Source organism: Eschrichtius robustus, chromosome 8, assembly GCF_028021215.1.
Source record: "Eschrichtius robustus isolate mEscRob2 chromosome 8, mEscRob2.pri, whole genome shotgun sequence".
NCBI lineage: Eukaryota > Metazoa > Chordata > Mammalia > Artiodactyla > Eschrichtiidae > Eschrichtius > Eschrichtius robustus.
The window spans coordinates 100,464,077-100,491,945 of record NC_090831.1 but is presented as its reverse complement, the minus strand read 5'-3'; the positions used below and the strand labels follow the sequence as shown (position 1 = coordinate 100,491,945).

General features: G+C 36.2%; 1 protein-coding gene across 1 annotated transcript; it reads right to left on the bottom strand.

Annotated features, from left to right (window-relative positions):
* Nucleotides 1-428: 428 nt before the first annotated feature.
* Nucleotides 429-24,321, bottom strand: ING3 (inhibitor of growth family member 3). Its single transcript, XM_068549366.1, has 12 exons — nucleotides 24,184-24,321; nucleotides 23,867-23,938; nucleotides 21,172-21,272; nucleotides 19,201-19,266; nucleotides 11,059-11,155; nucleotides 9,166-9,237; nucleotides 8,209-8,328; nucleotides 7,799-7,956; nucleotides 6,996-7,189; nucleotides 5,492-5,684; nucleotides 3,096-3,134; nucleotides 429-1,221 (listed from the first exon to the last, which is right to left on the bottom strand). The coding sequence occupies exons 1-12, from the start codon at nucleotides 24,209-24,211 to the stop codon at nucleotides 1,105-1,107; spliced, it is 1,257 nt and encodes a 418-aa protein (XP_068405467.1). The 5' UTR covers nucleotides 24,212-24,321; the 3' UTR covers nucleotides 429-1,104.
* Between the last annotated feature and the right edge of the window lie 3,548 nt (nucleotides 24,322-27,869).

The window sequence follows — 27,869 nt, the reverse complement described above, 5'->3', positions numbered from 1 at the left end:
AACAACTACAATCATTATTTTCATTTTATCTGCTGTAGTTAGACTTCTTTCATGTCCCTCAGACTGAAGGAAAAGTCAGGGAGATGTTCTAGAAAAATACATTTGCATTTCAAATTTGCATTAAAAATGTCTTTGCCTTATTTTCATATAACAAATTCCAAGCATTATGAAAGAAATAACAGATTACGCAGCATTCTGTGTCCTGGGTCTCTGCCCTTTTTAGATTATGAAAATCGGAAGTTAGTTGGAATTAAGAAATTTTCATTATTAAGTGTGAAGTATAAATACAAGTAATTTTTTAAAAACTTTATTTTAACACCTAATACAATTCCAATTTTAAGGACTACTTGCACAAAAAAATAAACACATTTGGTATAAAAATGTATCACTTATAACACCCTTTCCCCTCAGCCCCTCCCCCTCCCACCCTCATGAACTGCACTCTATCTGGATGCAGAAACATATAAAGACTAATGGCACAGATTAGTTTTTACCTACAGGAATTTCTGTTTATGTACCCAGGTACTCTAGAGGACACCAGCCCACTTTATCACATGAACCATTTCCTTCAGCCCGCTGAATTTAGTTTCACAAAGAAACAAAGCTTATTATAAAGGCATTTAAAAAACCATTATCTTAAATTCTTTTTAGAAGCACTGACTTTTTTTTGTTTTGCAACCATTTATATACAGTGTTACGTAACAGCTCTGGAGTACAGTACATGCAGCAGAACATACCTGTTGAATATAAAATACTTTTCTTAAAATCTTCATCGTTGGAATTCTTTGAAGTCTAAATTATAGAATGCCCATTACTTGGAGAAAATGGTTGAGGAGTACAAACGTCTGCATATGTTGGCCACTGAAATAATCCAAGGCTGACTGGAATAATATTCAGAGCACACCAGGAGTGCATAAATAATTTACTTACATTATTAAAATACAACCCATAAAATTCAAGTTCAAGATCTTACAGGATTGTCTATGTAAATCCTTTAAGTGGCTGCCTGGAAATGCATTGTCTCTTCTCTCTCTTTTTTTCTTTTTTTTAAAGTCCTACATAAAATGTTGGAGTTTTTTTCTTTCTCAAATGAAACGACCACCCTTATTTGTGCCGACTGCCTCTTCTTTTCATGGCAGCAGTGCACTGTGGACAGTACCATTTTCCTTTTGGTGCTTCTGTCAATCCAACACATCCATAATGGAACCATTCTATGGGGCACTAGAAAGCAAAAGTGCAAAGAAATAGTTTTTAGTAAAAGATTAGGAAGTATGTTAAAATATGCCCAGCAGACTAAATATTAATAATTAGAGCCATGGAAACAGAACTTTGACATCTAGGAACTGATTTATTGTTCATTTAGTCCAACTGGTAAGTTTCAGAGATGAGGAAACGGAGACACAGAAAATTATGCATCTTTGTTAACTCTGAGGTTCATGTAATCTCCTCCCATAACCTTAAATAATGAACACAAATTCCCTGATTTCCGTTAAGCTGGAGAGTACATTGATACCAACTCACAAGGACAAGAAGAAGTGAGATGGGTCTCTCACATAGGCGGTAAATGTATTTTAAAGATTTTATTTAATATTCAGCCTTACTCATTTCCTCATAAAGTAGAACAAGCTACTTGTAATTAAAGACATAAAGGATTGCCCTGGGTTTCCTTTCTGGTGTATCTATTCCTAAATATGCAGAGAAAAAGAGTTCCACTGTGCAATATACTAAGTGGTTCTACACTCTCACAGAAAATCTTAGCACCTAGAAGAGCACAACTGGGAACGAGAGGGATCAGAGAGAGCACGACGGGGTATTCACAGAACTCTCATCCCTCATTTGCACTAAGCGCCCCAGAAGACAGTTTACAATGGTCTTTTTGAAATGGTTTTGCAATAATCACAAACAGCCCACAGTGGTTCTGCACAGGGAGTGGAAGGAAAGTCTTTCTCCATGTGAACGTGTTGTTGGGAACCTGGCAGGTCAGGAAAGCACACATTTTCATGAGCCAACCCTGATCAATTTTCAAATTGTTTTAAAAATTTTAAACTCTCATTATTAACCTTAGGATCTTGACATTACTGATCAGTCCTCTTTAGAATTCAGGGTTCAGTTACCCCTCTGGAGGAAAAGATGGACAAAAGGGGGCTGAGCTGCGTGACAGTAAGAAGGCAGTGGAAATTACTAGACAAAAATATTCTCAGGGGGCTTCCCTGGTGGCGCAGTGGTTGAGAATCTGCCTGCCAATGCAGGGGACACGGGTTCGAGCCCTGGTCTGGGAAGATCCCACATGCCGCGGAGCAACTAGGCCCGTGAGCCACAATTGCTGAGCCTGCGCGTCTGGAGCCTGTGCTCCGTGACAAGAGAGGCCACGATAGTGAGAGGCCCGCGCACCGCGATGAAGAGTGGCCCCCACTTGCCGCAACTGGAGAAAGCCCTCGCACAGAAACGAAGACCCAACACAGACATAAATAAATAAATAAATAAATAAATAAATAATTTTTAAAAAAGAAGCTTTAAAAAAAAAAAATTCTCAGCATTCAAAACATATCTCTAACCCAAATAAAGCTTCAAAGAAAATAAATAGGAATTCTTTTCTTTCAAACCTTCTTTATTTTTTTAATATCAGAAGTGGCTCTTATCAGCTGACACTTGCAGAGTACCTTAGGAAATACTACACTAATAGGAGGAAAATAACCCACGTTAGAGCCTTCACCTTAGCATCATGCTTCCTGAAAGAATGTACTGTTCTAAAGTTCCAGTTCTTCACTGTGATAAGCGAACTGAATTCTAGCAAACACAGCATTCTTTGGCAAAAGGGGAGGAGGAGGGTGTTTCTAATTTTCATACAACGTAGCACCTTTTGGGAAGTATAATCCGCACATCAAACCGTAAAACTAGCTTTAAAAAAGTTAAAATCGGGAATACATTAAGGGACAGTATCCTATTTGGGGGAGGAATACTCTAGCATTATTACAATGAACATAACTTCAAACCTGTTTTCTTATACTGAGAGACACAGTAAACAAAAAAGTATACATTCTAGCAATAATAATCTGTGATTTTTTCATTCCTAAATAGAAAAATTGAATACTTACATCCTGGTTATCGCAGCCCACCATCTCACCATAGGATACCTAGTTAAAAGAAAATTAAGTATTTTAATTATGACTATATAACAAGCATCTAAACCCAAATTAATTGTCTATGATACTGTTAAGAAAATAGAGGGAAATACACTGAATATACAACTGCATTAAGAAACAGGGCATATAGTTTTACACAGCTTATAGTTTTTTTTCTGAAAGATTTTTTTGGGACTGGGATGTAGGGGGAGATACACAGAAATTATGTACTCTTTGAAAGTCTGCAAGAATTTGTTCTGTAAACTACCTCGACAAAGGAGCCAACTTTTTGGGTGGTTTCTTTTATAAAGATTTTAAGTTTCTTTCTTGATTATTTACATACTTAAGTTTTTTTTTTTACTTTTTCTTGGGTCAGGTTAGGTCATTTATATTTTTGCAGTCAATAGCCCATTTCATTGAAACTTCTAAACTTATTATCTATTTATTATATGTCCTTTCTCATTTTTCTTTTTGCTGTTCTTCACTAGCACTTTACAGCACGACTTCCTAATTCCTGAATTTATTTAAGTTCTCAATGAACTGAATACATTTTCAGATAGAGTTTATTTTACTAGATGGCATACTTCCTGATTCTTTGCATGAGTGAAAATATCTGTTTGCGGTTCTATGCACATGATCAACAACTTCTCTGGGTAACAATTTGCCGGGGGGTGGGGTAGGGGCCGGGGCGGGGGGCATTTAGATTTCTCCCTCAAAGCTCTACAGACATATTTCATCAACTTCTAGTTTTTAGTGTTATAGAGGGGAAATCTAGGGTGAATCTGATTTTGTTCTTTTGTAGGTAATCTACCTCTACTGCCAGGATATTTATAGGATATTCTTAATCATTAATGTTAAAAAATGTTTATCAGGTGACAGCAGAACTAGCAAACTCTTAAATGGCATATTCTTAAAAATTAGACTGACAACTCACATTGTTAAACACAATATACTGCAGACAGATTAAATATTTAAATGTGAAGAAATTAAAGCATATCAACATACCAAAACATTTAAAAATCAAGACACATTTATAAGGGGTAAAGGGGAAGAGGCCTTCCTAAGGATATAATCCATGGCTGAATTCATAAAGAAAAAGACTGACAGTCATTACTACATAAAATTGGAATTTTAGAGTTAAAAAACTAAACCAAGCAAAATATTTATATGTGACAAAAATGATAGAAAAAATCAGCCAACTCATAAAAGAAGAAATCAAAATGGCCAAAAAAATCCAACCTTACTACTAAGGTAAATTGAAACAACTGTGTGATTCAAAACTATCAAAATTGGTACATGGTTTTTAAGAGAGAATAAAATGCAGTGCTGGACAGGGTTTAGGAAACAGGCATATTCACCAATTTATTAATTTTGGTAATAAATTTTAGAAGATAATTTGGTAGTTGGTATCAAATATTTATAACTTAATTTTAATTCTAAAGGATTGCCCTAGAAATTAGATGTATGAAATGGATTACATAAAAAATGCCTACCATAATGTTATTTGTAATTTTGAAAAAATAAAACCACTAAAATAATTTATAGCTAAATATTGACTAAATATGTTACAGTACAGAGTATAATAGATAACTGTGAGAAGGAAAAAATGACAAGAAAAATCATGTTCAGTACACATGATTTAGTGAAAAAAGCCAGTTACATAAAAGGACATACCATGATTCCAACTGTCAAATTCAAATACACATACACCTATGTGTGTATCTGTGTACATATGTATTATGAACTGAATGTTCGTGTCCCTTCACAAAATTCATGTGTTAAAGTCTTAACCCCCAATGTGACTGCCTGCAAGGGGAGGATAAAGGTTAAATGAGGCCATAGAGGTGGAGCCCTAATTCAATCAAGTTGGTGTCCTTATAACGAAAGGAAGAGACAGGAAAGCTCTCTTTCTTCATCATGCGAGGACTCAACAAGAAGGGGGCCGTCTGCAAGCCAGGAAGAGAGCCCTCACTAGGAACACAATTGGCCAGCACCTTAATTTTCGACTAGCCAGCCTCCAAAACAGTGAGAACACAAATTTCTGTTGTTTAAGTCACCCAGTCTGTTGTATTTTATTATGGCAGCCTGAGCAGGCTAAGACAACATCCATGTGGGGTATATAGTAGTAGTACATCGAAATGTTTAACTATAGGTTATATCTGAGGGCCGAGATTATGGATGACTTATGTGTTTCTTTATAGTCTTTGTATTTACAGCAAACACATCATTTTTATAAGAAGCAGGAGAAAAATATATTAAAAAAGCAAAGGTATTTTTAACTGGAGTAAAAAGAACTCTAAAAAAATGGAGTAGCTCTTTTTCCTAATTTATTCAGATTATGCTTTTATAGACCTATGTCAGATTTTTACCTGATTACAAATGCAGTATCGTGGTTCATTTGGGTCATAAGTCCAATCAACCTGACTGTTCGAATCAGATTCTGGTACAACTGTTGTTTGTTGAGAGATTTCTTGTACAACAGTTGATGACGAAGAACATGATGATAAGGAAGAAGAGGAGGAGGAAGATGATGACTGCTGGCTTGAAGACTTGTTGTTGTTTCTGAAAAAACCGTATCAGTTTTATTTGCTCAGCATCCATAAGAAGTTACCTGAAAATAACTTCTAAGTAAGTGGTATGATATGAAATAACATTAAATGTATAAATTAATATTTAACACTCAAATAATCTGATAAACAGATTTAAAAGCACAATTGTTTAGAGCAATAAAACATTTTTCATAACAGTTTATTTTTATCTGAGATTTTTTGTTTTCTGGAGAACAAATATATTCAAAGGAAATTCTTTCAAAATATTTCAAAGTTTTTAGAATAAATTTTTAATCAGTTACTACTTACCATTGATTTAAATTGTAGGTAATACTTTTAAGAATTAGTATTAGTTATGGCTACCTTACAGACATTCTTTGTATTTTTAAGCAAACTGAATACTCTTCATCAAAATCTAAAATACAAATACACAGAAGCATTTGATGAAAATAATCATGACCATCAACTGACATGTGAATACTTACCTGTGTAGGACAGGAAACAAAAAGTGTTAAAATTCACAAGAAATTTACCATTAACTGTATGCTAATAAATTTTTAAAATACAAAAATTTATCATCAGCAGTTATAATAAGTTTGGGTCATTAAATGAATTTTTAAGATATTTAGCACTTTTGTGGTAATTCTACATTGATCATTCTTTTAGAGATTTAGTCACAGAAAGTACAGGAACACAGAAAATACAACATTTACTTGCAGAAAATACAATACATTTAAAGAATAAATTATGATACAATTATGATACAATTCTTTTGGCCGAGCATTTGAACTTTCACTATGTATGAATACCTAACATATGTAGGTAATTTGGAAAGATGGTGCCAAATGCTGTTAGGTTTTCATATAATCATCCTAAGAGTCTCATCCACAAAATCTAGGGATATTTTCATAATTTCAATTTTGGGGATGTAATACCAAGAATTAAGACAACTTGCTCTTATTCAAAATGAAGAATCTTATTTAAAAAAATTTCCAGGAAACACATGACAAAATAAGGTGTTATAAGCAGAAAAAGTTTCATAAAATGGTTTATCTTAATGAACAAAAGAAAGTAAAGAGAAGTCATTTATTAATAAACCCAATTTAAGACTCTAGAAAAATTACGGTCTCTTAGCACTTTTTAAAGACTTCATCCTTTTCAAAGTAAGTCAGTGTGAAGGAAAGGTCATGTCTTCCCACCTCCCCAAAGTTCACCCTGATCCATCATATCATGCTGCCTTTGTTTAATATACGGAAGCCCAGCTGGATGCCAGGTAGTCTGCATACTTAGTAAAGGTACGGGCTACTGTAGCAATAAAACTTACTTGCTCTTTCTCCCACTCCGTGAATCTGCTGCTGATGAGCTGGCGTTCTGTGTCAATGTAGTCATGAGCGCTGAAGATGATGAATAGCCAGCTGCTTCCCTGGGCATGGAAAACTCTTTTCCCAGCTGAAAGTCATTATTCTTAAATGCTTCATAACTGGCTTTTAAACTTGATGTTCTCCGTCCCTCTTTCATCTTAGAAAGACATTCATTGGTAGTATTAATAAATATAAGTATGTATATTTTCTTTTTCAAGTCTTACTAGTTACAGCATTATTTTGGCTTATCCATTATTATTTGGTTTAAACCATTATTTTCATCATTGTAATTTAAGCTATTTTATGTAAAGATTTAAGATCAGTTTTTACCTAGTTATGAAGTAACTACAGGATGGGTATCTTAATTTGGAATACAGACAACCAGTACAGAAGTGAACAAACTCAAGGCAACCTAAGTTCTGCGGCTATAGAGAAAGCCTGGTAGAAAGAACTGGTAGAAAGAATAAAGTATAGTCCTAGCAGATGCTGTGGCTTACAGTCAAGAATATGGGCGTCATGAGCAACTACTATGAGGAGGGATCTGCATGAGGTTGTATGAATCTATTTTTTACTTTTCATTATCAATCAGGAATTTCTGCATATTCATTTCATTAAATAAAATGTCAGATAGCATAAAACTATGATTTAAAAATGAAACTCTACAATGCAAGAAAACTCTTTTTCTTCCTACCTAGCTGTTTCTATTTGAGTTTGCCAAGGATCCAGACAAAATTTAACATTGTTTCCAAACCTTTTGCCTTTTTACCTGAGCTGTAGCTTGAACTGCTTGAGCTGCTGCCATGGTAATTGCCCCTGCACCAGTTCCTGAAGACAAGGAGCCAATATTATAGGATGCCAGAGGCTGGGAGGAATTCACATTGTAAGCATTGTTAGAAGAGGCTGTAGAATTATTATTTCGACAACCTGTATAGAATTAAAGAAGCAATAAAAATGGTTAGAGAGAACATAAAGTTAGTGAGCTTAAAATATATTAGTTCTCAGCACAGATATAATCACTAAATTTAAAATTTTCATGTCACATTTTTGCTTCTTTCTTCCTATGGTAGACTTTAACCAGGTAAAGAATCTGTATAATTAATCTTAATTGCTGTCATTTCCCTTTATTTTAATGCAAACAAAAAAAGAAAACAATCATATTTAAGATAATAAACTTACCTAGTGTATTTTCCTTAGAGGCATCTGATGTTAGGGTAGATAAAAGAGCTTCAGATTTAAACTTCTTTTCAGGTATATGATCTGTTGTCGTATGGTGAGAAGTTGGATTATATTTCCTTTCTGAATACAAATAGAAAATTCAAATTTTTTTTAAATTTTAGAGAACTATAGACAAGGCATAATATTGTACTTTCATCTGGTTATAAACTGATACAGTTATGATCTGAGTTCCTCATGGAATACAGAACATTATGTTTTCTGAGAAGACAGGACAAACAGAACTCTCTGTGTCACCTGTTTTAGTAAGAGCAGACTGCTCAGACATTTAAAAAACTTTAATAGCAAAGTAGTGAAGATAACCCATGATACACCATGGTTTCACATATAACATGAGGAGAATTTTGTTTTCAAAACATTAACTACAATTTAAAATAATTTTCAATCAATCTTTCTTTCATATCAAATTGCTCTGTCAAAAAAAAGGCACCAATACAGTCATCTAGCCAGCTAGCATCTGACTAACCATTCATTTACTCACTAACTCACCAACCATTTGAGACTTTATTATAAGCCAACAGTAAGCTAAAAAATTGAAAAGCAAGGATAAAAAAGACAAAGAGCCCACAATCAAGTAGTTCACTGTTTGGCTTAGTTCTAACACTCCCTGGAGAGAATCAGGTATCTGTATGTAGTCAGTATACACTGCTACTAGTACCACACGTTCTTCCGCAATGAATTCCGGGGAAAACAGACTACCTGTTCCCAAATCAAATATGCTCTTCCCAAATGAAGATAAATCTGCCAGTAATTGCGATGAAAAAAATACATCTCACAAAATAAAAGGGGAGGATATTCGCTTCTCAATTGGTTGTGTAAAGCTAGTGAAAGAGAATACATAGATAATATAAAGAATTTTTAATTGTCTTTAAAATTTTAGCTGTCCTAAATCAAACTTACTTTCCACTGGAGTATGTGAGTGAGCATGGTGATTGTTCACTGGCTGTGAAGGAGTATCTAATTCCAGAGATCCTAAAAAAAAAAAAAAAGAGAGGCACAGAGATAGACCACTTGAGATATTGCCACAGAACTTTACACATCAATCAAATACAGGCACTCTGTACCCTTAACCAGCAAAGGACTGGCAAGCTCTGATGCCTATGCCTGTAGCATTTTAGCCAAACACATTAGAGGGTCACCACTGCCAATTTTACCCTGAGCCAATCTGATCCTCTTTCTAAACAATAAGTTAACCTATTTTTCAATATTCACCTTAAGTACAAAATGGGTCAAGGCATGCTAATGTCTGAGTTAGGGAATTCACGACATTTGGTACCACGTAAGTGGATGAATGGGTATTATAACTCCATTACTGATCTGAAAAACTCAACCTAGAGTTACTGAGCTGAAGACCTTTTAATGGGAGAGTCTAAAGTATTAGGCAATGGGACATTACTATATGAAAGAAAATTCTCTGATCATTAAAATGACACGCGATAGTAAAGACTTCCTAAAAGAAGTTAGGGATTTTGTTTGTGAAAAGTGATGCATAGAATCTCTACCGCCAAGCTTTAAAATACTTGTAAAGAAATTTCCTGGGTTTATCTTGATCCCTTGAGATGAAATTATGGCAGGGCACAGGGTGGAGCAATTTTTATAACTTGATCTAATTTACTTTCATACGTCTGCGTCCTTACAGAGGATGCTTCATTAACCTTCCTGCAGTACTGAATAGGCATGGCTTATTGCTACTCACACCTACTATCAGCGTTTCAAAAAAATAAAATAAAATATTTTATTTTGTCTCAAAATACTTATTATCTTCAGATAGGGTCCCCCTGGAATAAAAGTATCACAAATAAATGAGATGATCACCTAAAATGATGGATCTATTTCTGAATACAAACATGCAACTATGGGTCCCAAGATGGATTCATGTGTGGGTGCTGCCCTAGTTGACGTCTAGTGAGTATATAAACAGAGATATATGTAACCTAACACTCTAAAGAAACCTTTCATCTGTGTGTAGAAATAGGTACATGTTGCTGTACCTATTTCTTGCTGTGGAAATGCACCAAGAAAAGGGATGCTTGAATCCTTTAATCAAATTCTACTAGAAATCAGCCATAATACTGACTTGATTCAACTAACATTTAGTGAGTGCCTACTCTGGGCTTAGCACAGCACTATCTGCTTTTATTTATTTAGGCTGGAAGAGCTAAATTAGTTAAAGAAACAGAGCTCATGTCTCCATTTTGGGGAAGTCTCCTAAGTTAAACCCTAGAAGTGATAAGAGTAAATTATGGCAGGAGATCAAGTCGAGTCTTGCAGAGAAATATTAAAATGGTTTCTTGCTGATAAGAGAAAGTTTAGGAAAGACTTCTTGAGAAAAAGAGGAAGTGTTGAAGAACTCATTAAAATCTTTCTTAGTAACACAGCTGAGGGAAAGCTTTAAGGCAGTCCTTAAGAAGAAAAAATAACAACCTTCCTCAACACTTAAGTGCATAAACTGGCAGGGCAAAGTCAAAACACGTAATGCCAGATGGCTGACTTGTTTCTAGATGGTTGTAGTCCTTTAAATCTCTGTTCCTACCACTCATCTTACTAGCACATATCCATGTTAGAAAATGGAATGACTTAATATGTTATTTTCATACAGAGTGAGTGGATGATATATTATCTCTCCAAGTATCCGTGACCCAAACAGTCCAACTGCTGGGGACCAAGCTATCCCACCCAGGTGCCACCGTCCCCAGGGAGCAGGATCTGAGAAGCCTCTGTGGGACGTGTGTCTCCTCAATGATGTGCACATGTACTGTCCAACATTGATGCAAAACTGTAAATTTTACTTACGCCTCTCTAATATTTCTGTAATTCCAGCATTATCAGCTTCCAGCTCCATTTTAAACTTAGCCAGTTCCTGATCCAGCTTTCTCAAGTGTCGATCTACCTGTTTCAAAGAAGATCAAAGATAACCACCACAATTTGGGACACTATTAAAGTGTCAGTTTAATGAGGAAACCTAAATCTTTATTTCTTTTAGTGCATCTGCTTTGTATCCTTGAGCAAGTCAATTAACCTACACCACAGGTTTTTAATCTATAACATGAGGGTGCTAGGCTAAGTATCTCCGAAGTTTCCTTGAATAAATTTTAAGTTTTAAGAAACCAGAATCGCAATTTGTTAGAAAATGTTTGGAAGAAGTAGGATATGAAAAGTAAAGCAAAGATGGGCGGTGGGTGGTACAGGAGGGTTGGTAACAGTTCTTAGTATGCCCTGCGATTACTTTCAGCCTAATCTCCTACTTATAACAAGGCCATCCACACTGCCAGACCATAATAACTGTCACAGTAAGGAATGAAAGATCCTCAGTCTACAAACAAAGAGGCTCCTATATTCTATACATACATTTCTCTAAGGCAGGAAAGTGGACCATTATACTTGTAAACATTTATGTAAAGAGTTGAAACAAAAGGGGTTTTTAGCCAGAAAATGCCATTCCACAAAGAGCTTGGTCAAAAGGGTTTTATTGTAATACTGTTGCCCTTGGTTAAGGTGGCAAAATTGTATTTTCTCATTCACCTAGAGATCTTTGGACTGATTTCAGAAAATTTTATGACACCTCAAACTAGCAACAAGTCTTAATGTATTTTTAAAGCTTAATATTAAATTTTTTCAATACTTATTCAAACTTACTACTTTGAAGTGAAACCAAAAAACACCAAGTCTTGAAAAATATTCATGTCACATTATTGTCAACATCTTTTTTTCAAACTCTAGTTTCCCTCTTAATCACTGTTATAATTAAGAGTAACTTTCTCACAAATGTCAAAATGCTATGATACACCAGAGGGCAAAAAATTTAAATAAGACTTTCGATTAAATAATGTGTATAATGAGGGAGTGGGGAAGAAGAGTAGCAAAAGACAATTTGCGGGTGTTAGATGCCACTAATGGGTTTGGTGCATTGGAAGGTTTATGTTTTCTAGTCCTTGCTCTAATCTTTTGAGATAGGTTATTACTGTCTCCACTTCATAAGTGAAGAAACTAAGGCTCAGAAGGGTTAAGCAACATGTCCAAATTCAATAACTAGTGCCTTATAAAAATGAGACTTAACTCTGATCTATTTGTAATAGATTGTGCTTCACTGTTTATACCTAACATTGCCCTCTGAACTTCTGCATGCAGAAGCCAATTTTTTAACTCAAAGTAATAGAATTCAAATTAAAAAAAATTAGAATATTATCTTATTATTTGTATTTTGTATATTAACAGTAATCATTGGGATGCTGGTTTATGATTTTTCAAGAATTCAAGGCCCAATTTTCCTTCCATCTTCACACATAATTTTTCAGAGCTTGGTAGAAGTTGTAATTACAATATTTAAAATTCTATAGGGTCACGTATTATAGACACATGCTACTATTCAAAGAACCTGCAGGTAACTGAGCATCCTTTTTAATGGAAACTCCCTTCCAATGATAAAGTGTGAACACAGACCTGTTATTCAAGAATATCTCTTACATTGTCAAAATTTAATCTCAAGGGAAATCAGAAAAAATACTCATATTTAAATTCCAAGTCTACTTAATGCAATGAAAATTCTCCACCACCTTTCTTACCTACAACTATACTACTAATAAATATTGAGTTCCTATCGTGTGCTTGGCACTGGGTAAACGGAGAATACCTGAAGAATGAGAGAATCCCTGCCTTCATAGGAATTAAAATTTAGCTGACAAATCAAGATTTATGTAAGATTTTTAACACAGTAAAGGTATAAACAAACAAATAAATAAAAATGTCCTAGATGTAACAAATAAAAAACAGCGAGAAAGGGTCAGAAGTAGCACATAAAGAAAAAATACAATATTGGGCTATTGTAGACATAAAGGAATTATGAATGAGTTAGATAGTGAAGAATGGATTGTCTTCAAACAGGTGGAAAGATGGAGTGATAATTAAATAACTAAAGAATGTATAGAGACAAGAAGACAAACAGAACTCTCAGAGAAAAACAAAGTCTGGTGTGGCCTGTCATAGGGGCAGACAGTATAGACAGGAAGTGTTAGAATCTCGGCTGGGGGCAGGGGGGATTGAGGTGAGATGAAGAAACCATACATACCTCCCTAACTCATTCCACCCCTGAATTTAAGAATTGCTTAATTATCTTTTAAGATAGCACTAATAATGTTTATTATACCTGAAAACATGCAAATAATGATGGAATTCCCAATATTAGATAGTTCAGAAAAAGCAGTGGAACCCAAAGAGTTAATAACTCGAAAAACCGAATTCACAATTAAAATAAACAGATACAGAAAAGCCTTAACCACATTGTGGTGGGGAGTTTTGTTAGAGAGCTTTCAATCATTCCCACCTCCTGGTAGGTAAAAAAGATTATGAACTGATTAATATTATAAGCAATTATCAAACAATGAGAATTCTTTTTATTCGATTCACCACTGCTGTACTAAATCAAATTAGGAGTTGGAAAGAAGTTGACCACAAGATTTAACTTAAGCTATAAAGCACCAGGATACTTAAACAGCATTAAACAGCAATAGCAAGAGCTGAACTGAACGTAACTGAAACCTATTATTAAGTGCATTCCCTCTACCTACATGATTCTGAATAGGTAAAGCACCTATCCTAGCTGAGCACCATAACGGCCCCTCAGATATCAGGTGAAGCAACAAGAACCCAAGTTAGCGTACCCCTCTACAAACACCTGACCCTGTAAGACTGATTTATAGTGGTAAAGAGGGTACTGATCCAATCGAGAGATTTTCCATTAACCACAGATTTCTAACACAAGGCTGACCACAGAGTCTAATTATTGATTTGTTCCCCACTTAATGTCAATAAATGCTAGCCACAAAAGTTCCTTATTCTACAACCCTAAATCATATCCTACAACCCCAAATCATAACTTCTTTAAATGTATTGTCCTTTTTCTGACCTTTACAGAAACCAAGGAAATTCTGTCAACATTATTTGTTAATATATTCATGATCATAAAATATATATAAGTCACCCTTGGCCCCTCTGCATGAAACAAACAAAAAATCCTGACCCTTTAATTATTTTTGCATAGAGCTGTAATCCTTTATTCTTTCTCTTTTGTCTCTCCCAGTTTTCCAACATTCAAATTTTAAAATGTATCACTTGATGGACTCAAACTGAACTGAATATAGCTTTTTAAAAGTTTTTCCATGATTTTATGGCTTCCAACACTGTCAAATTCTAAAAGTTAGATGTCGAGTTTGCCCTTTCACAATGAGCACTCAGTCTACAAGGTTCTAAGTTGAAATCCATGGCAATAAGAGAGAAATTTCTATCCATGAAAAGATCTAGTAATAGGGAATCAGGAGGGTAAACTGGGGAATAGAAAGGAAACATGATGGCAAATCATTTCTCTGATGGTAAGTCATGAAAATGATTCTTCACATCCTGAGTTATATTTAAACTAGATGAAAATTTGATCCATCTTTAGGGTGAATCAAATACTTAAGGCCTTAGCACATAAACTACATCTAATCATTCTCCTAAAAGACAATAAGGATAGGAGACAAATCAAAAGGTCAAGCTCACATAATATATTTCCTTAATTAGAGTTATCAGATGAGGAATTCTCAAATTTATAGGTAAAATGTGGGCCTGAAATATAATCATCTCAGGAATAAACCAGGATATAAAAAAGAAGCAAGTTCAAGGGTATTTAGCACTGTAAGAGGCTGCTAAAACCATTCAAGCATTAACTAAAAGCTCAAGCTTTATCAGCATATATATAAATCACCTTTACTAGGTATTGTAATCTAATGTGGCCTTATGACAGTGACATCTGGCTGAGGAACACAAAAAAGTGTTTAAAGCCTATGAACATCAGGATTCTGGAAGGAAATTATTTTAATAAGATAGATTTTTTTTTGTCTGTTAGTCAAATTTCACTAAACCCTCTTAAATAAAGCATCGGTTCATTCCAATAAACCCCTAGTTCCAAAAATTTCTTCATTTGTGGATATTTATGCAGTCTGATTTTTTTCCTTAATAAATAAGGTAGTCAGTACAGTGCTGGTCACAGGAATAAAAAGCTTACTACTGATTTTAAAAGTAAATAAAATATTTTAATGAAAAATAATACAATGAAATACTGTGCTATAGAAAACATTGAGGGGCAAAATCAAACACAATTATATACTCAATTGCTGTGTCTCAAAACCTGTAAAGATAATACCTGCTTACTTGACATTTCCATAATAATATAATGTTTAAGCAAAGCCATACATACATTGTCGTCTAAGGTGTGTCCCACTCCTCTGTTTAAAATCTTTCACTGGCCTCCCCCTGCTCTTAGACTAAAAACACTGCTTCATCGGCTTTTAGGCCTGCGCGTGCTGGCCTCTGCCTGCCCCGCTCACACCCTCTTCTTCTTTCCCACGACACACCAACCGCACTGGCCTCTTTCCCGGTGCAACCTGTCAGACCCTTTTCCACCTCAGACACTGCACTTGGTCCATCACCTGCCTGAAATGTTCTTCCTTAAGCCTGTCACATGCCTGGCTCTTTCTCGCTTTCCAAGTACCGCCTCAGATGTCACCTCCTTAGACTACACTCATCCTGACTAGTAGACTCTTAAAGCCTCCCCCAGTTACTCACTCTTTCCCCCTCTTTCCACAATGTTTATTTCCTTCACAGCACTTACCAAAATCTCCAATAATCTAGTTTGCCTATATTCATTGCCTGTCTGTATCATTACTGCCCATCCAGCACCAGTGACCACGCATAGTTGGAGATCTATAAATATTTGCCATATGAGTGAAAGTTATACTCTCCCACTAGGTAGAACTGTATAAATACAAGTACCATTGTTTACTTGGTAAAGGATCTATAAATAAAAATTACTGTATTTTTACGCTTACACTATATCTTATCTATTCACTTCTGAAGCACAGAGCCTTCTAAGCTCTCACCTGTTAAATGTTATAGGAATTTAATGAGGGTGCATAATTGATTTTAACATTTTAACAATTATTTATTCATGAGAAGTGATGCTAGTGAGAGAAGTAAAACGAGAAGACTTAAGTTTTAATACAATGAGTTCCAGGGCCTAGGAATTCTCAGATAAGAACAGACTCAGAGGACAAGTTTGAGCTTGAAGAATAATTATTGCATAATTGCTAAAACTAAGCATACACATGGAAAAGTAATGGAGAAATGTTTCTCAACGTGGGTGGTGAGTGTGGCGGGGCGGGGGTAAAGCTGGCATCACAACAATGCTTTACCGTGTGGCATTTGGTCTCATCAGCCTCTGGAGTTGGGGCTGAAGAGGAGAAGAAAGCTACCTTTACATGGGAACCACTGAACAGAGTGAGAAACAATGCAGGTCAAAGACAGAACCCTTCAGAACCGCTCTGAGTGATACCCAAGGAGACTGAGAAAGGCCACAAAGGTGGGAGGATAAAAAATTAACATAAAGTCTCAAGAAGAATGGATTTTATATTAAGGATATCGTGGTCACCTGGAATAGCAATGGAGTATTTGAAAAGGAAGAAGGGGGGGGAGTAACAAAAAGAAAAGGGGAGGGAAAGAAAGGGAGAGAGATAAGAAAGAGTAGAGAAAAGACAAAAGGCAGTCTTAGAAATAAATAATGGGGGACTGTGGGAAAAAAAAACAGGTTTAACTTGGCAGAGCTGAAAGGGAAGCAGTGGCTTCAGGAAAGTAGAAAATTTGTTAGAGAAATGAGATGAAGTGAGTCTTTTTAAAGAGCGAGTGCTTACTATCTGCCAAGCTACGAGCACTGTGTGTGTGTGTGTGTGTGTGTGTGTGTGTGTGTGCGCGCGCAGATACAGATAAGAGATATACAGAGACAGATATAGACATATGTATATAGATGTATCTATATTTGTCTCTATATCTCTGTCGAAAAAGAGAGAGAGAGAGATTGATTCAAATCTTCCTTTAAGGCACAAACTAATACTGCTGTTTTACAGATAAGGAAACTGAGGTTCCAGGATTAAATAACTTTTCCAAAGTCTTGCTGTCAGTGAAGTAGCAGGACTCACGTCTGCAAGAATCCATTATGGGTCCTTGCTTCTTATTACATTCATTACATTGTATTAAATTTAATACATCACCTGTTATTCCTTGAATCTCTAGCCTAAATAACCTACCTCCCTCAAAGAATTTACTAATTTTTATTTTCATTCTGTGTTTATCCATTACCTCTGAGTGAAATGCTTTCCCCTCAATACAATACCTGAATCCAGGCCCCCGAGGCTCTGAATAAATTCTGTTCAAAACTCATCTCATACCCTCTAAGAAATCAACAGTAACTCTGCTTGACTTAGGTCAGTCTTTTACCAGATCCCCTTAATACCCAACAGTATTCATCTTCATTTGTTAACATGTTTCTATACAGGCTCTTCATTTTACTTATGGGCATGTCTCTGTGGGCATGTCTCCCCAACTAGTTAACAGACGCCTTGAGGACAGGAGCATTTATAGCATTTACTCTTCATTCCTCCATTGTACCCACATAAACCTCCATTACACCAAGTACACAGTGGATGAACAGTGTGGTTGGTAAACAAGAGATGGATACACGCACACAAACACACACACATTGAAAAAGCATGTATTTGTTATATATATTTTTTCTAAATGCATGAAGTACTTTTAATAAAGGTGTAAAAAGTAGTAAAATAAAATATAAACAAAAGATTGGAACCAAAGAGCTATATGATTTAAAAAGCAGGTAGTTTCTAAATAAAGTTTGACACCTAGTCACTACATGTGAGAAAGAATGTTACTAAACAAATTAGTCCTGGATTCAAACATAAATGTCTTTCTCTATGTTTATAGACCTAATTCAAGACCAAAACAATTAAGAATTTTTTTTGGGTTTCGTTCCACAGTAAATCAAGCTACCGGCCCACTCTACCCTTCTTTAGTCAGTATCTTTTATGAAACTGTTTTTAGACTAACTGTATGAGCAAAAGAGCCTAGGTCTTTACAGCCATTAAAATATTTTCACTATATAAAAACAATTAGGCATTTTCTGTGGTTTTACATGACCAATGTTTTCTAGTTTAGCATAGCATTCACAATGTATACCATATGGGATATGTACCTTTTATCTGTGTCATGCTCACCAATGACATTTATATTAACACGTATCTGTTCAGTAATAAAACTGTATCCAGACAAGACTACAAAAATAAGATATGAATCCATATGCTAAAGTTAATCAAAAGTGAGCATTTGTCTTCAGCTTTAACTTGCTTTGAGGGAGAATCAGAAATGAGTATTTCCTGAAGTATATACTTCGGAAGAAGATGCTTTACGTTAAAAAATATATATATAATTATACCAATTTGAGAAATATTGCATATATCTGTCTTCTTGGTGATTTCAATCTTTAAGGAGTGCTGCTGCTACTGTAAAAAACCGTTTTTAAAGTTCATTTAATTGTGTTTCCCAGTTTTGCCACCTGTGCCAGTTGTTGAGTGCTATCTACTGACGTCACTTAATAGACAGCTGAGTGCTATCCATTAACACAGATTGAAATGAGTCTCTTCTTCATTTTAATCAGACTACCAAGAACTATCAACACAGTACTCTTACGTGTATTTTGCCACAGAAACAATCTCAAGATGATTTATCAGGCAAGTAAGCACACTCCCTTAAGAAGATAAGGATTAGTAAAATAAACACCTATTTTTGTTAAAAAAACAAAAAAAGCCTAACATCAGCTACAATCTTATAGCAATGTAGATTTGGCTAAAATATAAGGTTCTTGACCTACTGACTGTGGACTCTCTGGCTCTCTTCCACAAAGAAACCAAAAAGTAGACACTGAACTCTGAAATTAAATGGGATCAAGAGAGCAATGATTCAGTTTAATCTGTTCTTCCTATTACATATAAGCCAACACCATTTAAAACATAATCCATAATTCAAATACGGCATAGCATGCACGTTAATTTTACTTACCAAGTCATATATCTGGTTTGCCAACTGTACCTTCTCGTCTGCATCCTCCAAAGCTTTATAGTAATCCTGAATAAAAACATTCGCGTTTCAAGAATAAATTAATAATTTAAAAATATGTGTATGCAGGATAGCTTGTTATCACTGTCAGTCATTATACATTAGCAATAAAAATCCAGTTAGGGAGAGGGTGGGAATGGGGTAGGATTAGAAATTTTAGACAACAGCCAAGGATTAAAGGAAGATGTTCAGAATTCCTAGAAAAGATATAAACAAAAAATAAATATCATCCAAGTCTAGCCTCTATACTAGTAAAAGTTATGTGAGCCAATGAATAGTTCTTTTTCTTTAAAAATAAATGTTATTTAAGATGTAAGACTTACCTAATTTGTAAAGAGTATTTATGCTATCCATTTTTAAAACTTGTTATAAAAGCAACTTTTGAAAGGATTCTCACCTACATGTCCATTGTTTCCAATTGTTCTATAATTCTCATTTTAAGCTAGGGATCAATTCATACAATCAACCTATACTTTAGATTTCTCCCCCATATAAAGCAAATTATTTTTTAAAAATTCTATGAAGTTCCATTAAGTATCAGACTTTTAGGGTATATCCAAGCTGTGCTACACCAAAAACCTAATAGGATAAGGGGATGATGAATGACTTTAAGATGCATATATGTGATGTCTATACTCACACACACCTGGGCCTCCAGATATCCTCCAAGTCAGGACTAATTCTATAAAAGATTCTGAAGTTTTTGCTCCTAACAGAAATAACATTCCCCCCATGTGGTAAAATAAACAACAGAACTAGTTTTCAAATTTCTTTCTCAGTTGATTCTTGAACAATTCTATGAAGGCTGGGGGTAAGGGAGCCATTATTACTCAGAGGTATTAAAGGACCTGTCTCATGTCACACAGTCAAATGGCATAGTCATGACCAAACTGAGGGCTTGTGAATAGTTCTTCCACCGTATCCCCAAATAAACTAGATCACACCTTTAAAGCAAAACTTGAGGGGAGAGCTGATACCCATTCTAAACTGGAAGAGAGCTCTGAGTACTATAAAACTAGCAAAAACTCAAAGAATTCTGTATTTCTAGGCCCAACTGATGTACAAATTAAGACTTTTAAACTAAATACTTTTTAAGGATCTTTTCAATTCTTAGGATTCTGTTCTTCTATGATTCCACCAACCTAGGTACCTAGCAATATATAAAATATGCTTCAAGGTTGCTAATTTTCACCCCAGTCTGTGGCCCAAATTGGAAGACAATACAGATATAAAGACAAGGCAACTTTAATTACCTGTAACTAGAACAAAACAAATTAAAAGAAAAAATGTTCTTTTTAAATGGTTTTGTGACTCTCTAATGAGTCATTAATCATTGAAATAATTTTCTAAATTACCAAGATGCTTCAATGATTAAAAATTCCTGGGACTTCCTTGTTGGCGCAGTGGTGTGGGGGACACAGGTTCGAGCCCTGGTCCGGGAAGATCCCACATGCCGCGGAGCAACTAAGCCCGTGTGCCACAACTACTGAGCCTGCGTTCTAGAGCCCGTGAGCCACAACTACTGAGCCTGCGCTCTAGAGCCCGCGAGCCACAACTACTGAAGCCCGCGCACCTAGAGCCCATGCTCCGCAACAAGAGAAGCCACCGCAATGAGAAGCCCACGCACCGCAACGAAGAGTAGTCCCTGCTCGCCACAACTAGAGAAAGCCCACGTGCAGCAACGAAGACCCAACGCAGCCAAAAATAAATAAACACATTTATATATTAAAAAAAATTCCTATACCTGAAGCTCTAACATTTAATACATCATTTTTAATAAGTCACGTTTAAACTCTAAAGAGCTACTGATAACTTTCCCTCATTTTGATATCCCCCAAACTATTTAATTTTAAAATATCTTCCTCAGAGGGTCTCAAAAATTCACAGATAAATCATCCAGAGTGTTGAACATACCTTTTTAATGGATGCCATTTGCTCTTCTCTCCACTCCGGTTTATTTTTCTTTGCATTCATGAAGAATTCACTGACTCTTTGTTCTAGTTGATCCATTGCATCTAGGACATAATAAAAACATTTCATATTTAGATGACCAAACTCATACACTGAATATACATGCTTTGATGTGAAGAAAGAAAAAAATATCTGACCACATACACTCTTTTACTTGGTCTGTAGCTTAAATATGTCATGTTCTAATAATGTAAATATATGGTGCCTTAATTACCTTAGTAAAAAAAAAAAAGCTACAATTTTCCCTACTGACAATTTATTTTTGTTGTTACTTCTAAACTTTTTCCAATAGTCAAAGTAGTCAACAATGTAGATAGATTCTATACCATAGTTGTTGAATACTACAGGCTTGGGGTCAAAAACTAATGGTATAAAGTCAGCCAAATATGCTGAAACACGATTTCTTATTGAAATCACCACTTGATAATCCTCACATTTATTTCAATAAGGAAATGTGATAAAAAGGTTTCAACCTCTTGCTATATACCATTAAGCACCCCATCATCTCATATCATGACTGAACGTGGTAGGTACAATCATTTATTCACTTAACGCACATTATGATTTGTTCTAGATAAGTTTTCCTGAAGTGTGTGCTAAGAATAGTCATTTCATTCTATGTCCACTAAAAAAGGAAAAATAAATAAAAGGGATTTTGTTGCTACGTAAATTGAGGAAAACTGTTTTACTATACTGTTTTGGAGATCTGCAGTGCATAATAGTGCATTTCCTAACTTATTTGACAAAGAGGTATCTTTTGTTAATCCATAATACCTATTCACTTCAGATAATTCTAATCATTGTAAAAAATGCAAGTTTAAAAAAACCTCTAACTTATATAATCAAGTCCAAATTGCTAGAGGACTTAACATTTGTAATGATAAAGTATAAAATAACAACTACCCTTTATTGAATGCCCACTTCGTATCAGGTACTAAACGATCTAATTTATCTGTATTTCTTTTAATCCGCAAGACAATAAAAATCCCTCAGAAGTGGTAATGTGGTCAAGGCCAATGAATAAGTTAGTAAAGCCCTAAAATGAACTCAGATCTGTCTGATGATAAAATCTATGTTCAATCCTGTAGAAAACACTACTTTAGCAAGTATTTAGCATTTCAACTACATTAAAGTTAAAATGAATTTCATGAGCAAGCTGGAGAAACAACACACAATTCAGACTTCCACACTGCAATCCACTGAACAGAAGGTGATTTCCATGATGTATCACCTTGTATTATGCACCACATAAAAGCGACAGGAGGCTAAGAAAAGACTATTCATGAACGCTGGGTATGGAAGTGTGTGTGGCATGGTGGGGCAGAGAAGCAGGGGCGGGGGGGCAGGTTCTTAGCTACCTCAAGACTCCCGCACTCTGGATGTTCTGTTTTCTGGTCGCTTTCCATGATACTCCTTTCTTCCCTATCATACCCCAAAACCCAGATCTTCCCCGACCCTTACTTTTCTAAGAAGAAAACCTGTCAGCACAAGAAACTTACCTCAATCCTAATTCTATGTATACTCCAAACATAGCTGGTACACATGGGATCAAGAAACATCTTCTGCAGATACACCCCATGAAGGCCAGCCATTAGTATTATTTAAACAATCAAGGAGTACTTACATTTCTCCAAACAAAAGGAGTGACACAAAGCCAACAAAGTACACTTGATTATACATTTTAATTATGCATCGTATATTTCACATTTAAAAGTTTTAATATAGTATCTCTACAAGATAGTTGGAACAGCTACATTATATTCATTTCACAAAGGGGGAAGGTGTGTGAGGTTCTTTCAGAGCATGATGGACATATATTTGGTACTCAGCACTGTTTTCTTGTTTCGAAATTTTGCTCTAAGTATTTACCTTGTTATCTCCAAAGGTATTTATTCTTTACTCTCTCTGAATCATAAACTCTTTAAAGAAACTTCATAGAAAAAAAATAAAGATCAAATAAATTAAATACTGTTCTATGAAAGAGCAAGGTTATTTTGGGGAACACGTCTCCGGACTACCAAGCTATAACTGAAAGAAGAAAAGTCAAAATTTTTGTTACAGCAGACAAGAAGCTTTACAGTAAAATTTTATTTACTTTCTTATTTTGACTGAGAAGCTACCATATTGTTGCCAGTTGAGAATGTATCCTTTAATGTGTAACTTTTCAAATGCGACATTCCAAGTTCACCAGGGTCTCTAAAGAACTACATATAACCTGTGCTTCTACGTGTTGTCCGCTCTTGAATTTTGATTAGCATGAACTTCAACAAAAATATAAATGCTGAAATCTACGTTCTATATACAAGAAGTCTCAAGTCAAAATCTTCGCAACATGTATGCCCATGTGCACTAAAACATATCTACATTCTCAACGAAGGTATAGAAACTTTTATTGCACAGTCCCAAATTCGAGAAAGGAGCACACGTGCTCTAATGCCACCTTCTCTTGTAAAAGCCAGGAAAAAACTAGCGTGGGAGACAGAAGAGGCAAGATTTGGCATTGCCGGTTCTTTTGGACAACTCCTTCTGTACTAGCGAGTGAGCCGGAGGAGAGCCAAATAGCAGAGTCGGTGGCGTCGATGGCAAGTAAGTCTGGCACTGACGCGCGCAGCGAACAAGGGCAAACGCGCCGACTTACTCTGCACCTGCAGGTCCATCTCGCGCATCTCGGTGAAGCGGTCCCGCAGGTCCATTGGAAGCTGCTCAATCACTGTCAAAGGGAGAGTCCGTTAGAGGGGCGGGGCCAACGGCGAAAGTACGCGTATACGTCACTACGTGCGTGCGTGCGTCGGGGGGGGTCGAGGGAGCCGGCAGCCCACAGCGAGGCTGCCAGTTACCGTGAGAAAGAAACATCCCCCGCCTCCCCCTCCCTCCCGCCATCCCGCCAGCCCGTCCACTCCCGCCCTCGCCCGCCCGCAGGTCCCCAAGTCGGGCCCGCCAGCGCCGCCCACTCACTTTCCAGATAGTCTTCTAGGTACAACATCGCGGCCCTTAGAGCTGGGGGAGCGAGGGGGTCCAAGGGTTTATTTGTGTCACTCGCTGTCGCCGGAGTTTTGTCCCTTCCAATATGGCGCCTCCGCTAGCAGCGCCCGCTCGGCTTCGGCGGAAAAAAAAAAAAAGAAAAAAAAAAACCACTTTGGCGCCTGACAGCGCTTGCCTCACCGCCGCCCGGAGCGGTCATTGGCTGGCTGAAGCAATGACGTAAGCCGACCGGAGTCCGCCCCCGCGCCTTTGTGGGAAGTGTAGTTTTAGCACCTCCTCAGCAAGCTTGAACACGCTGGCAGTCCTCCACGTGGAAACTACAAAAACCAGGCGCCGTTGCGAACGGTGCGCAACAGAATCCGAAATGCGGTGCCTCTGTTTATTTGTTGATATTTACACGGGGAATGACGGGAGTTGTATGCGCCTGCCGAACACAACTAGGAACAAGTTTTCACCTGTTTTTTACTGCTGTGATTCCACGCCCCGGCGTTTGTGAGTCATGGATTTCAAGTAGTGCTAGGCAGACGGCAAAGGTTCTAACGCTAGAATTATCAGCAAAGTTCGGGCAATTGGGATTGTTTAAAACAGAACTCATTGCTGGAATTTATCTTCCGTATCCACTCCTAAAGATGTAAATGGGACGATAGATTGGCTGCCATGTAACTAAAATAGTTTACACTCAGAATATGGAGTAAATATGTATTTCCCTTATTAAAAGGTGAACAAATATTTCTCAATAGCCTCTTATACGTTCTGTTTTGCGGTCCGTCTCGTCTTCATTCTAATGTAATCTATGCATATACCTGCACCAGAAAAAAAGTGAGCAAGCAGAAATAACGGATGAAACCTTGCTATCCAATGGGCTATCTTAGCAGTAACTAGATAATGTTGAGTAAATAGCCTGTATTAGACGTCTGTAGTCCCGGGAGTTGTCTTTTTTTTTTTTTTTTTATCTTTCGACTACTCCCCGCATATGTTCAACCGTGTTATATTTAGCCTTTCACTGCTCAGTTTGTTTCCTTTTTCTTTAAAACGTTTGCACTCAGTAGAGATTGGGTATTATTATTTTACAACTGTCTTAACTTTTTTTTTCCAGGGAAATGTGTCTTTAGTTCATAATTTAATGTTCTGTTTATGTTTTTCAGATTGGAGTTGAAACACTTTATGCATGTGTTTCCTTTCTCCCTCCTTTACTTTTTCTTGTACTCAAGACTTTTTCACAGCTCTTAATCAGGATGCTTACCTGTCATATTGATGAATCTCAAAGGAAACGTACCTCAATCCTAATAAGAATTACCTAGTTTATTTTCTGTACTTTTATCTAAAATCTAATGCACTCAGTCTTACTTCCTCCCTCCCTTTCTTCTTCTGGCTGCTTTTAAGATCTCTTTGATATTTTTGCAATTCACAGTGATGAATCTAAGTATGAATTCCTTCCTTTCCTCCCTTCCTCTTTCTTTCCTTAAAAAAATTTTTTTTAACCATGCTTAAGATTTGAGAGGATTTCTAAATCTCCGGAATGATGCCTTGCAACAATTGTAGAAAATTCTCAGCCATTATCTCTTTAGAGTTGCTCATTTCTTATTTTTCTCCATTATTTCTTAGAACATCTATATGATATCAATAAGATTTTCTCACTTGAAACTCCATTTCACTTAGTCTTTCTTTTATATGGTCCATCTCAAAGTTTTCAAATACTTTTTAATTTTAGGAGTTCTATTTGCTTCTCTTTTTGAGCCATTTTCTAATTTCTTATACAAATTAAACATAGTCTATACTCTGTCTGTTAAATCCAATACTGAAAATTTTATTGGTTTTTTGTGCTGTTTGCTGTTTCTTCTAGCTTTTGCGCATGGTGCCTGTTTCCTTGTGGGTTGTTATTTTGGACTCTGCGCTTGTGTTTCTGGGGTTGTAACTGGGAATTCTTTGAGGCCAGAGTTAAAACTGAGTTTTCCTAGAGATTTTTAGAATTTGCTTCTGCAAGTTGCTTGGAGGCACCATCAATCCTAGTACCAGATTAAATTCTCCACTTGAGGTTTATTGGATTGCACAGATAGATTGAATTTGGGCCTCAAATCCAAGTGGCTTGTTATAGATTCTCAGGGGAGACTTTTTCTTCCTGGGTTCCAAGGTCAAGACAGGCATGAAGCCCACTTTGGCCCTCAATTATTTCTCAGGATATTCTCATTTTTCTTCCTTCCTTTTTTTTTCCCTGTGAGAATTTCTTCATTTCCTACCAGTTCATCAATGTATTTGATTTTTTTTTAACTCTTCATTTTTTGTTTTCAGCAGGTGGTTCATTCAGAGGGGGCATGCTGTCAGGAATAGAAAAAATAGAAATAGAAATCCATCATTTCAGTGTAAACTGAGCTTCTTCAGGGAGTTTTCCATATTAAGGAAAAAGAGATAATATATGGTTCCCAATTCAGTCAATATACATACATACTCCTGAAAACTAAAAAATAATAAAACCTACACTCTATATATTTTAATTAATGAATGTATCAATAATTCTTTTTGTTGTTTTTTTGTTTCTTTTTTGTTGAGGTGTAATTGACATAAAACATATTCATGGGCTTCCCTGGTGGTGCAGTGGTTGGGAGTCTGCCTGCCAATGCAGGGGACACAGGTTCGTAGCCCTGGTCTGGGAAGATCCCACATGCTGCGGAGCAGCTGGGCCCGTGAGCCACAACTACTGAGCTTGCGCGTCTGGAGCCTGTGCTCCGCAACAAGAGAGGCCGCGATAGAGGCCCGCGCACCGCGATGAAGAGTGGCCCCCGCTTGCCGCAACTAGAGAAAGCCCTCGCACAGAAACGAAGACCCAACACAGCCAAAAATAAATAAATAAAATTAAAAAAAAACAAAAAACAAAAAAAACATATTCATTTCAGGTGTACAATATAATGATTTGATATTTAAAAAAATTTTTTTTATACAGTTTTAAAGGTTACTTTTCATTTACAATTATTACAAAATATTGGCTATATTCCTCATGCTGTACAATACATCCCTGAGCCTATCTTACACCCAAGAGTTTGTAGTGAATGTAATTCTTATTCTTGGACCATGTATCAGCTGCAGAAAATTGTATATGTACACACATGTGGTAGCTTCTTACATCATTAGGTCATATAGTAGATACCACTTGGAGTAGCTGCCCACTTACAACCACTACTGCATTTCTAGGCAATGCTCCTCATATACAGGGATGACTATATCTGTATTACATTACTGTGCTAGCTGATCAGAGCTCATTAACTTACCAGGGACAGACCAAAGCTGGGCCTATTAGTTGCATTCTCTTAGGATTTGAAGTTGGGAGTGAAGAAACTTGAAAACTGAAGTCAGGGTGGCAGAATTGCATTAATTTCAGCACAGTAAATAGGTGGCCACAGGCTCCTGTTGCTCAGATACCCCAGAGACGCTCTGGTTTTTTCCTTGCCTTTTTTTCCCTTTCTCTGTCACTTTATCTAACATGAGTTTTATGACCTTGAGAAAGTTATTTTAACACTCTGTGCCTCTGTTTCCTGATCTGTAAACTGAAATAGCAATAGTAGCTAAATAGTTACTAAATTATAGGAGTGTTAGATTGAAATAATATCATCCAAGCAAAGCAGTTAGGTTAATGCCTGATAAATGTTATGATACAATAAATGTCA

What these genes read in the sequence shown, in the direction of transcription:
- ING3 (XM_068549366.1), bottom strand. Translation starts at nt 24,211, where the DNA reads ATGTTGTACCTAGAAGACTATCTGGAAA. An exon ending in CAGTTCAAGCTACAGCTCAG is followed by an intron (nt 7,190 to 7,798) that starts GTAAAAAGGCAA and finishes TGTCTTTCTAAG; the next exon opens with ATGAAAGAGGGACGGAGAAC. An exon ending in TGGGCTGCGATAACCAGGAT is followed by an intron (nt 1,222 to 3,095) that starts GTAAGTATTCAA and finishes TTTGCTTTCTAG; the next exon opens with TGCCCCATAGAATGGTTCCA.